The sequence below is a fragment of the Hyposmocoma kahamanoa genome, unplaced genomic scaffold, assembly GCF_003589595.1.
Source record: "Hyposmocoma kahamanoa isolate Upper Pololo Valley unplaced genomic scaffold, ASM358959v1 158, whole genome shotgun sequence".
Classification (NCBI taxonomy): Eukaryota; Metazoa; Arthropoda; class Insecta; order Lepidoptera; family Cosmopterigidae; genus Hyposmocoma; species Hyposmocoma kahamanoa.
Genome location: NW_020653564.1, coordinates 168 through 12,707, shown reverse-complemented (window position 1 = coordinate 12,707; position 12,540 = coordinate 168). Strand labels below are relative to the sequence as shown.

General features: G+C 34.5%; 1 protein-coding gene across 1 annotated transcript; it reads left to right on the top strand.

Annotated features, from left to right (window-relative positions):
* The first annotated feature begins 1,263 nt into the window (after positions 1-1,263).
* Positions 1,264-9,659, top strand: LOC113240604 (luciferin 4-monooxygenase-like). The gene is made up of 6 exons (XM_026477940.1): positions 1,264-1,447; positions 4,667-4,807; positions 6,490-6,615; positions 7,172-7,255; positions 7,547-7,693; positions 9,489-9,659. Exons 1-6 carry the CDS (start codon positions 1,307-1,309, stop codon positions 9,657-9,659), a joined length of 810 nt encoding a protein of 269 aa, XP_026333725.1. The 5' UTR covers positions 1,264-1,306.
* Positions 9,660-12,540: the final 2,881 nt, after the last annotated feature.

Sequence of the window (12,540 nt, the reverse complement as noted above, 5' to 3'; positions counted from 1 at the left end):
ATTTGATAAATATGGTGACATAGCTAGTGTAAATACAAGGTAGTGTCTATACATTTTAATGCTTACCTGGGATGATGAAATTTAGCAAATTTTGAAAGCGTGAAGTGAAAAACACAGAACCATCTCATACAACTAAACGCGGGGTTCTACGGGGGCGCCCACGGGACTCGAACCTTGTCGAATGTTAACGGAGACATAGGAGTGCCGTTTGCACAAATACGAGCATTGAGAAAGTCCAGTTTAACATCATTACCCGCTGGTACCCAATACCCCACGTCCCCCTACATTATATAATACACATTTATAATTTATAATTATATTTCAAACATCACATATCAAGACTACCTGCAAGAGCTAATTTGGTCACTGCCATGGATTTGTTACAACCATTTTACCTTAGTTACCTTTAGTACAAAGTTTTTGTTTTCATTATAGTTTCAAAAATCGTGAATGGCAAATTTTAAATATCAACGAAATCTTACTATCGAAGCGTAGTCATCATCGAGTATATAACCAGAAATAGAGACGAAATAAGGGCTATCTATCCCTGGCAACCTATCAAGTAAATGGGCCTTATATCACTTTTAAATAAAAAATCACAAATTAGAAAGCTAAAAATAGTACAGCGACAGCAACTGACATGTGTGTACGTCTCCTTAAATATATTCTGTATTTATTGTAATAAAGATAATATCTCTAACAATCCGATTGGCCTTGAACCAGAGTCTATCGCCTCAACGTGGCTATAAAGAATTTTTTCTTTGTATTTGTTCGATCTTTGTATGAATAATAATAACAAACTAATGGAGTATTTTAATAAAAAAATTATGATTGTATAAAATATTGCAGTATACATATATGTTATACGCAATATTTAATTCCCGTGGTTGTTGTAGAATGCTTGCTATTAAGGAATAAAACCCACGAGATTAAGAGCAGCTTCTCTCTGTGTATTAAATTGCAAGCTCGTTGCAAGGCAAATCCATTTTTTAAAAATATTCGGAGACCAATATTGTGATATTGTCAAATTTTTATGATATTTGGCCGAACGGTTACCATGCCGGACTGCCACGCAGAGGTTCCAGGTTCGATTCCCGGGCCAGGAGAAATATTTGTATGGCCTATATTTATTTCTCTTGTGATTTTGGGTGTAATTTGTGGTTGTCAATGTACGTGTCCATGTGTTGCGGGTGCAACACATGGACACGTACAGGTTTCCCTAGTGCGGGGCTATGTTGAGTATGTGCGTTATTATTATTATTTTTATTACAGGATCAAATCCTTCAAGTTTCCAACACCGACTCGCATGGCGCTGATAGGGTCGCCGCTTCAGTGGTTGTCGGCTATTCTTAACTTTATCCTTTGTCCCATTTTAAGATACACCAGACTTCAGACTTCTTCAGTATTCAACCAGGAACATGCGTATTACCTTATTAATACTTATAAGGTAAGTAACGTAGGCAAGGATAATATGATTAAAAGAATATAATATTTAATTTGAAGACTAAATTGATGAATAAACAAGATAAAAATTATTAATGATAATTGAATTGAAAAAGAAAATTGAATGAATGAGTGCCATTCCATTGACACTCTGTTAATACTCAATTGCCATTGACACTAACACCCGTATTTATGAACAAAGATAAGTCCGACTTAAGCATGAAACAAGTCTCAAGTGCGACTTAAGTCAAGCATTGGTATTTATGAACGATTTTTATAATAATAATAATAATCCATTCATTTCAGACTTACATTCATCCATAATATTTGTTAGTAAAGAAAAATACTTAAGCTAGTGTTAGGTTTAAAGTAATAAAATAAAAACCAATGTGCTCAGGATGCTATTGGCACTGAGACGCATGCGACGGAGTAGCGATGCATTACGCTTTCGCATGATAGCGTACAAATCGTCTACATGTTTCTCAGCACACATGGTTGACGCGCTACGCAAAGGTGGAAGTCGGAACAGCATCCTGAACTCATTGTTATAGTGGATGTGCAGTGCTCCGTATGTCCGCCGCGTTAACTGACCCACAGGCCAGGTATTTGTTTATGTTTATTAATATGGCTTTTAGTTTTCAATTTATGAAAACTATACTCTGAAGCCTCTGTAAGTATACCTATAATATTACGATACATTGAAACTAATAACGACCTATGCGATTCAACAAAACAGAAATTGTTTCCACATTTTTTCAACACATTAGGAAGAACCAATTCTTTTAATTTCAAATTACAGAATTCAAAATATTTATTTATCTGATCACTATCTCTTTCTCCCCAGACTTTTACTTTATTATACGGTATTTTGTGATTCAATACTTTAGATACAATTAAACAAACGTTAATTTCAATTTGTAACGGATAATGACCAGACCAATAAACACCATACAAAACAGAAGCGGTAACCACAGTAAGTCGCGCCGCACTTGTCAGTAAACAATGGTTGAGCCAATGGTGATACCCATGAGCCTCACTCATAAACGTATAACTATCCACAGATAATAAATCGATATCTACACATGACCATGATTTTTCAAAACAAAAATCGAATAATTCTATTGCAAACCGCTCACCTGGGTGCGCGTTGAAGTCGCCAAATATAAAAACGGATTCCACACTATTAAGTTCAATTAGGGCATTTATCTCACTGAGACACTCTGTAAATTCGATTAAATTTTCATGCGCTGCTATAGGCTTAAACATTGTAGGCATGTACAATTTATGTCTCCTCAAGATCGAGTTAAGTCGCACTTGTATATAACCAGTCTTTAGCTGTCTTAGAACTGACTTGGAAATATTTTAACATTTTTATCACTGGTTATTTGCGTTTTCTCTTGAGTTGCTCTGACATTTTTTTTTATTTTACGTATTTACTTTCTTTCTTGTTTTGGTTTACAAATTTGTATTAGAATATTTTGAAAATGAACGACTTTGAGGCCTTCATGGCTAAATATCTGGAGAACGAATTCGAACACGAACGAGTTCCTGACTTTACTAGGTGTGAACCCAAGAAGTTTCATACTTCAGTTATTTCAACAGACACTTCAACACATTGTAATACAGGTAGGTATAGAAATAATTCGTATCCTTACAGCAAGTGATACAATTAAACAGAGAGAGATAACTCTAATCTTCAAAGGTTTTCATCTTCATGTTCCAGATTTTCCAAAGAAATAGTTGTAAACACCATTTTCCCGCTAGTGCTAGTTCAGCCATAATAATTAATTATTATATTTTAAATACGAATATAAAAAATCAATATTAATCTTTGAATCTTAAATACTTGTAACAAATAAGGTCGAAACAGTTTTTATTCTAGAATATGTAGAATTTTTTATTCTTTCCGCTGAAGAAAAGGCAAATGTAATTGTTTGTTAACTGCCACAAACAAAAGTCCACAGACTACAAAACAATTTTTAAAAATTCCCTTTTTTAATTTTTGAAAAAACAAGTACTGTCTTTGGCTAATGACTTCAAAGTAAAACTTGAGACTGTCCTTGGATAAGAGCGAGCCAAAAAAATATTCATAAATGTCAAACAACACCAAGTCGCACTTAAGCAAAAGTTTCACTCAAGTCGATCTTAGTGAAGAATTTTCTTATGTGCGACTTTTGTTTTGTTCATAAATAAGGGTGTAAATTTCAGCAGAATAACAAATATTGTCATACTTAATTCCAATATAATTTCAGCGGAATTTCAATGAAATTCCAATGACCACTGATTGCAAGAGAATTAGCAAATTTGGGCCCAAGTCTCGATAGTAAATTTTGAAATGTCCTGTCTGAATTTTAGTAACCGCTGTGATCACGCAAATTTGCTATAGAGTTTTATGCTCTGTTTATTAACAGTACGAGACTTTTACATTTATCGGTTATATACCCAATAACATTGAAATGTAAACAACTTTATGCTTAACTATCGATATGTCTAAATGGCATTAGCATAGACAAAGTAGTTTTCGAGTTATTAAGAAACAAATATTTTATGGAAACGGTAATTAGATCTAATTGCCGTAGCCATGGATACGGTAATTAGAAAGTTTAAACATTTTTAATAAAACAAAAAGATAAAAGTTATAAAGAACAACTAGCAACATATAAACAACTTTGATTTTAATTTTCTTCACTTTTTGTAATGAATTACACCGATATAAAATATATTTTTTATGCTTTTAAGGTTTTTTATCGGCAGAAATAATTAAAATATAAATTAGTATAGTGTTCTTGTAACAGCTGGCATTAATCATAAGAAAGAATTGGAGTAATTTTTAATCATTACCACGAAATTTTATACCACGAAAATTCGAAAAATCTAGAATGGCACTTGTATCAGTAGAAATAACCAAATGACCAGTCGAATCAGATACAGTCGGTTTATCTTAAAAATGTTTGAACTTTCTAATTACCGTAGATCTAATTACCGTTTCCATAAAATATTTGTTTCTTAATATCTCAAAACCGACTTTGTCTATTCTAATGCCATTTAGAGATATTGATAGCTAAGCTTAAAGTTGTTCATATTTCAACGTCATTAGGTACATTAAGCAATAAACAAACAATGGCTACGGTAATTAGACTGAGGACACCGAGATGGCTACGGTAATTAGGCTGAGAACACCGAGTGTGAAAATTGTCGTTATTTGTAACCTTTTCTCTTACAGCCAACATTCACTATTATGAGTCCACCGTTCATGATCACCCTGATCAAACCTGAAGACCGGGACCGGTGTGATTTCACTTGCCTTGAAATTTTGTTACTGGGTGGCAGTGCTGCACCTGTTGATCTTATTAAAGAATTGAAGGTATTTAACTGAAAGACCAGTATTACTAAACTCGTCCTGTAATGAACGCCTCCCGTCTGTCGATGCTAACAGTAATAATAATAATAATTTTGATTACGAGAGACAGATTTAAAAGAATATATAACCATTCATATAAAGATCGAACACATAGAAAGATTCATTCGATCGGGTTGGATTCGAACCAGCGTCTCCAGCATACTGACGCTCTCCCATCTAAGCTACGGAACGAACCAGCAGACCCAACGAATCTATCTATGTGCTTGTTGCAGACCTTTGTTGTTGGTATGTTTAATTATAGCGTTAAGCTGGAAGCTAAAGTAGGTCGAAACCTGTGCGGTAGTTTCCAGGCCACCACGAAAATAATTATGACTTAGAAGGTAAGCACTTAACAATTACGAAAATGTATGTCTGGTGTGTGTGTGTTTGTGTGAAATCAATTTCCTTAGTCTCTGTGCAAACCGGTGTACGTGCCGATTGAATCTGAGGTTTTTGTCAAGTGTAAATCGAAGATATATTTTATATTTATGAGATACCAATCCGCGATGCTGAATGATGTATAAAAATATCAATACGTAAGTACTACGTTTAACAAAGATTATTTCAATACAGCACTATAGCACTAGAATAATGTGATCAACACCTTGTTTTTTTTGAAATTATGTTTGCATCTTTTAGGTATAACTAAAAAAAGTATGTGACAATCTTTGTTTGGTCTGTGGACAATTTTAACAGACGGGAGTTGCCGTATTTGTGTTATAATACTATGATAAAATTATATTCACAGAAGATACCACCAATTATGTAGCCTCGAATGCACCATTTAGAAATGGTATTTAAAGAATAAAGTATAGGAAAGGAAAGGATAAATTAACGGATAAGTCACGTATATAAGTCGAATTTTTCGAACCCACCCTCATTTGCTGTCTGCACTTTAATGAGAATGAAGCAAACGAGGATAGTTTCTTGTCATCGCCGCATGCGCCCGCACCCATATTGAGGGTCGTATTCCAGAACTCTACTCAATGCTCAAGTCAGGATTTGAGCAGACTTGAGTATGATTTCAAGCACTGGAAATACGACCCTAATGTATAATGTATAATATGTATAATAACGCACACACTCAACATAGTCCCGCACTAGGGAAACCCTGTGTCGCGTGTGCCATGGACAACCACAAATTACATCCAAACTCACGAGAGACATAAATGTAGGTCATACAAATATTTCTCCCGGCCCGGGAATCGAACCTGGGACCTCTGCGTGGCAGTCCAGCATGGTAACCGTTCGGCCACGGAGGCAGTTGTGGCAATTGTGGCAGCAGTAATGGCAAAGACTTGAGTATGATTTTCAGTGCTCACTGCAATACTCAAGTCCTGACTTGAGTATTGAGTAGAGTTCTGGAATACGACTCTTAGTGACCGGGCTGTCAGGGCTTTAGCGCGCAGTTTCCGTCGACGACCCGCTGCGGAAAGGACCACGGACTGGTTTGAAATGTGTCGAGCAAAAGTAGTTTAATTATTAGGATTATTTATATTAATAGAACATAATAACCATGGAACGTTTTTCTTTACTAGTAGATTTTATAGTAGATTTGATTTTAGGATACGTTAATTTATAAGGTCTTTAGAATCTCGGCACATTAAGTATATCATTGACTTAAAATATTAATTTTGTTATTCCAGAATATAACTCCAAATACAGAAATATCTGATGTCTTTGGAATGACAGAAATGAGCAGCATTAGTTTCTGTAATGAAGGCGCGCCTCCAGGTTCTTGTGGTAAACCTTTAGGATGCTTTCAATATCGGGTAAGATTTTTTATTCACCTATGTAAATGAAAATACCGACAAGAAAAGTCATCACAGTGTCAAGAACTCAATATTACCTATCCTGTAAAGAAAGATGATACTTTATACATTTAGACTCGAGAGACAGGTAACAAAACGAACTGTCTGGACTTAGTCTAGTCATTGGTGTGATTAACACACGTGTTATTTCATTTTTCATGGGTTATTTGGTTATTCAAAAAGAGCACGTCACTTGCCGTATTGTGCATAAAAGAGCGAGTAAAATTACTGTGGATGTATGATGGCACTAACTTCCTTCACGTTTGAATTCCACTTTTCATTTAACATCAAGTGGAGTGCAGTTATTTACCTCTCAGGTAACAAGAAAAAGAAAGACATTAACTGCCTCTCTCGCCTCTCTGCCTAGCTCTCGTGAGTTTGGGTGTAATTTGTGGTTGTCTACGTGTGTGTCCATGGCACCCGCGACACAGGGTTTCCCTAGTGCGGGGCTATGTTGAGTGTGTGCGTTATGTATTATTACTATTATTTATTAATAGATACCTAATACATGTTTCAGCTAATAGACGTGGGTACTGGGAAAGACATAAACGTACCAAAACAACCTGGAGAGTTATGGGTTAAAGGACCGTGTTTGTTTAAGGTTAGTGAAGATTTCATAGCAGCAGCCTTTTAAAATGATTTTGGTTCGAATCCAGCCGGATTGAAGGAATTTTTTCTAAGTGTTCGGTCTTTGTATTAATAATTATAACAAAGTAGTGGTGTAATTTCATAAAAATAATTGAATATCATGGTGAACATCGTGACATTCAATAAAACATTTGTTGTCTGGTGTCTAGTGGATACCAGGCTTTAGGTGGACACACAGTTTAATCAATCTAAAATCATTTACCATATAGGTGGAAATGTCATAGTATATATTTTATATTTACAGGGTTACTATCACAATCCCAAAGCCACCGAAGATACATTTGCCGAAGACCATTGGTTAAAAACTGGCGACATGTTATTTAGGGATGAGAACTGGAACTTCTATTTTGTGGAAAGGATCAAATTGCTGTTGAAGTATAAGAATTACCACGTGAGTCCTTATGTTGTGGTAACGTTTGAAATTCGAAATAATATAAATACTAATACCTATGTGAATAGTGAGTTTTAAACATATTGAAAATCAGCAGATTTTCCAGCGTATCTTGGAATAATTTAATTTTTTTATAATACCAAGTGACGGGACATACATGTGCGCCTGGTGGTAAGCGACACGCCTATCTATAGCAGTTGCTGTGTCATTTAGAGCTTTAAATCGCAAAGATCTTAGGGGTACTACCACTGTGCCCGTTACTCTGAGACATAAGTTGACGAATCCCATGCAACTTTAATTTCACCAGCACCCTCACCAGTTATAGTCACATTACTGCTTGGCGGCAGAAATAGGTAAGATGACAGTACTTCCTAGGGCGAACTCTTTCACAAATAAACTAAATTAAGAAAAAATGGTGGCAAATAAACTATCTATCTATCTATCTATCAAGGAGCCCTACTGCTACATCTTCTATTCTTATGTTTAAAGCAGAAAATTGAAATTTAATTAAACGGCCGAATTTTAATGATTCCATTTATAAATTTGCACACTTTAAAATGCTCGGAACAATTTAAAAAATTTCACTTAGTCCCATTTTCCTATGAACCGTCGATATAATAAATCTTCTGATTCTCCTGTTTCTCTGAACCACGATATCTCAATTTTGGTTGTACTATCTCAATTTTTGACGACCTCGGATGTCTAACTGTTTACATTGTGGGCGCTGGATGCGGAGATCCCAGGTTCGATTTGGGGACCTGGGATTTGAGGACCAATTTGCGGAAATTAACTTTTCTAAATTGTTTGTGGTCTGGGTGTTCTGGGCTGTGATCCAAAATTCCATTGCTCTGGTAATCATAGTACAGGGAATTCTCTAGTTTGAGACCGCAATTGGTGAGGATATCTTACATTACTACATCTCTATCGCGTCAAATCAAAATATTGCCAATCCCAGTACAGTGTTGTGTGATTTCATAACAATAACAATCCTTCGGCTGTTATCACGGTATGACAAATTTATTCGTTTTCTAATAGACATAACTTATTTTGCAAAGTCCGTTGTAATGGCTAGATATAATTCTTTAATATCTAATGTACAAGTAAGTTAAATGTGTATTTTATGTTGTTAACGTGAAAAAAAAAAACCTTTTTGCAGCATATTCTCATCATGCTGTTTTTGATATTACAGTGTTTTTGATAATATATCAAAATAAACTGTAATATCAAAATACACTAGTTTGACATGGTAGACCCATCAGGGTTTCTTATTTCCAATCAAAGTTTTGACAGTACTTTAGCTGGTGATCGTTCTTAATATAACATAGGTACGATTTAGAAAGAAAAAAAAAGAAAATTTCGCGACATGAGATCCAAATACATTTTGTAGCATTAATTTTGCTGCTACAGTTGCTAGTTATCTTGAGATCTTCAATTCAAGTACGGCAGCACCTTTTTGTTACAACTAAATAAGCAGCGTCAACATGCTGCATTTTGTGGGAATGAAAGTCATTCCAACTAGGAAGACACTTGATCATGGCAACAGGGCCAATTCGCTAACTACGACTTGCCAAAGGTTTTTACTTTATGAACAGCAACTTTAGGTTCAATTTATTATATCAGAAATGAAAGCTAATTATTTTTTTGCAACGGAATTGTACGTAGCATAATGAATTACATAACGTTCAATAAGCTATGGTTACAAAAATTTGCTTCCTTTCTTCATCCACATTTACTTCCGATAAAATACTCCAAGCTTCATTTCTTGAGTGTAACATTTTATAAATATTACTTACAGATATCCCCAGTAGAAATAGAAAGCGTAATCAGATTACATCCAGGAATATTAGATGTGGCTTTAACAGGAATACCAGACCCTGAAAGTGGAGACTTGGCGGTTGCTTGTGTTGTACGTCAGAGTGGCAGCGGGGTTACAGCACAAGATATTAAGGATTTAGTTAAAGGTTAGTTTTCTTTTAAGTAAGATTCGAGATACATTGACCTATGGACAGTAAAATGAGCTAAAGTCAAGCTTCTTAGCCATTTGAGTTTCACGGAAGTTCACCATTGCTTTATGAAACTTTTTCATTGTACTATAAAAATTTGACGTTATGACATTGTCACTAATCAGATCGCTTAAAATAATACTTTGAAGCTGTGGTAGACCAATAGTTTGACCTACCGCCACTCAAGCAGAGACTGTGCGTTCGTATTTCGGAGTATTCGGGATATATGTGAAAAATTTAATTCAAAATTTACCACGAGCTTTTTGATGAGACGTTTTTAGTTAGTAGTACGTTTATCATAGTCTGGTTTCTACGAGACTATAATAAACATAAACGTAAATCTAGGTAAGAATTGGAAAAAGAAAAAAACTTGAAAGTTTACCGATACAGGAATAATAATACAATAGTTTTAGATACTAGCTCTGGGTAGTGGGTTCGCGTACACCAAACGAGCACCGAGCTACGAGCTACCGAGCACCCTGCCGTTCGGTAGCTCGCAGAAGATGAGAAATGGTGACCAGGTAGAGCGGTTTTCAGTTGTTGCTTCATGCAAAATCAAATTAATTATATGGTGAATAATTTAGAATAAAATTAAAATGAAAATTCCTAGTAATAATGGTCAACTTCGTGACGTTGCTCATTCTCGAACACAAAAGCGCCTGACAAAAATACTATTGCAAACGATCTGTTTCCAGGTTAGTTTGATGATTTTTAATTGTTTGTAAGGAGATTTAGCATTTAATGAATACGATTTATTTGTAAATAAATATTAATTTTAAATAGTTTATTAATGTGAATATGTTATTATTGTAAAACATAGTAATGAAACTCGCTCTGAAAACGTGTGTTCGTGGCGGAATATGGCGCTATAGCCGCGCTGCCCTCTTGTCTAAGAGTGCAGTAACTACATTGACTTACAAATAAATGGACGACGGGACTAATACAAAAACCACGAAAAAAATGTCCCAAGTCAACCTATTTAAACGTAGTGACATGTAAAGGAATATGAAAAAGCTAAAACGTTGAATTTAAATTGTAATGTCATCGCAGTACTGTCTAATTTTGCTTGCTTCGCTGTCAGTCGAACAAACGAAGACTAAAGCGTGAATGACGCTCTGTATGCGATTTTAACGTCCTATAAGCTCGGACACTTTTTAGCGCGGACCGACGTCCATATAATTGTAAGTCAATGAGTAACTACGTCAAATCTGTTTTCTAGAAAAACGTGGTTAAAGCGTTACAGCGACGTGGCATATATCAACAGAAAGGTAAAAGAATGAATAATTGTAAGGTGACATATTTATATATGTATGTTAAGGGCATGTATAATAATATTTCAAAAGTATACTTATGTTTAGTAACTGCTCTAGTAACACAACTGAAGTACGATAACTACGATAAGTACGATACTGCACTTATTATTAGATAAATATCGTACTGCTAATTAATCTAGAAACTACATATTCAAGAACAAATTAATAATAATATATATAATAAATAACTGCAGTATCTATTAAGTTACAGCAGTTTTTGCTAAAAATACACTGCATATTGATGCTATTTTCTAATGTTTTATTCAGTCGAAACTCACAATTTGTTAGTATTTTCTTACAAAACATCAACGTAAAGTGGCAGCATGCTCCATTGCTTGAGTTTTTTGAGAGTATCGGTGGCTTAATTCCCTCCCTTCGCTTTTTTCTTTCCTCTTTTCACGCTTTCTTTCCTTCTGTAGTGTTAGCAACGACTGAGTAATGCCACTGGTATTGCAAGCATACATGTTAGGCTGCGGTAAGAGTTCGAGTCCCAGTGTATTTGTATACACAACTGCTTATTCAAGGAATAAATTATTTCTATTTCTAGTTCCCAAGTCGGAAAAAGTTTTAATTGGATTGGGAATATAAAGAGATGATTAAATATAGTAATTTATGTAGATATATTAATTTCGTACATTTATAAAATTAGAACGAAACAGAAAATTCCTGCGTTATTTATTTGTTCAAATCCCAGATATATGAACGAACCCTTAATCACATTTCGATTGACAATAAACAATAGAAATAAAATCAAACCTTGCCGTATATTGAAGTTACTTAAAGTTCAGTCTCCTTATTACATTTACTTAGTTGAGGAACTATAATTTGAGACCACGTTTCTATATTAAAGAACTATGTTATTATTATTAATGCTATGACAACTGCTATAACATTCAGTCTTCTCTGATTAATTCTTTGACTTGAGATTAACTTCATAAATCAAAATAACACTTTTTCACAAGTATTTAAATAAAAAAAAGACTTTATTCTTCAACACAACAACGAGAATAAAAACCTACAATAGTGGCTTAAAATATAAATCAGTGTTGAAGAAAAGGTAATAGCCTCAGCAATTTGCTGGTTTTCAGGCTTCACCTTGTGTATAATGTAAAGTACAAGTTAATTTGTCGCTGTAGACACCGCAGTATACAATTTCTAATTAAGTATATAACGAAGAAATCACCTCACTCACCGCAATTATAAACTATTATATATAAATACTACAGAAATTCCAATTAAAATTCCTATACTAAACCACAAATGATACACGCACCGACCATGCAGCAAAAAAGTGTAAAAAGCATTTTATTACATAATTAGAGAAGAATGAAATTTAACTGTATATTATTAATCATAATTATATTTTTAGTTATTATATTAACTTAGCAGAACCTACTTTACCTTCAACCAACAGCACGAAGTCTTCTGTTGTTTCAGCAGCCAGTCTTTATACATATATTTGAATGTATATGATGATTTGCATGTTTTAACTGGCGGTGGAAGATCGTTCCAACATTTAGAAGCGGCAAAG

Bases quoted from the DNA above. Each gene is read 5' to 3' on its own strand.
- LOC113240604 (XM_026477940.1), top strand. From the start codon at position 1,307: ATGGCGCTGATAGGGTCGCCGCTTCAGTGGTTGTCGGCTATTCTTAAC. The intron at 1,448-4,666 runs GTAAGTAACGTA...TTTCTCTTACAG, and splicing joins ACCTTATTAATACTTATAAG to CCAACATTCACTATTATGAG. The intron at 7,256-7,546 runs GTTAGTGAAGAT...TTATATTTACAG, and splicing joins AAGGACCGTGTTTGTTTAAG to GGTTACTATCACAATCCCAA.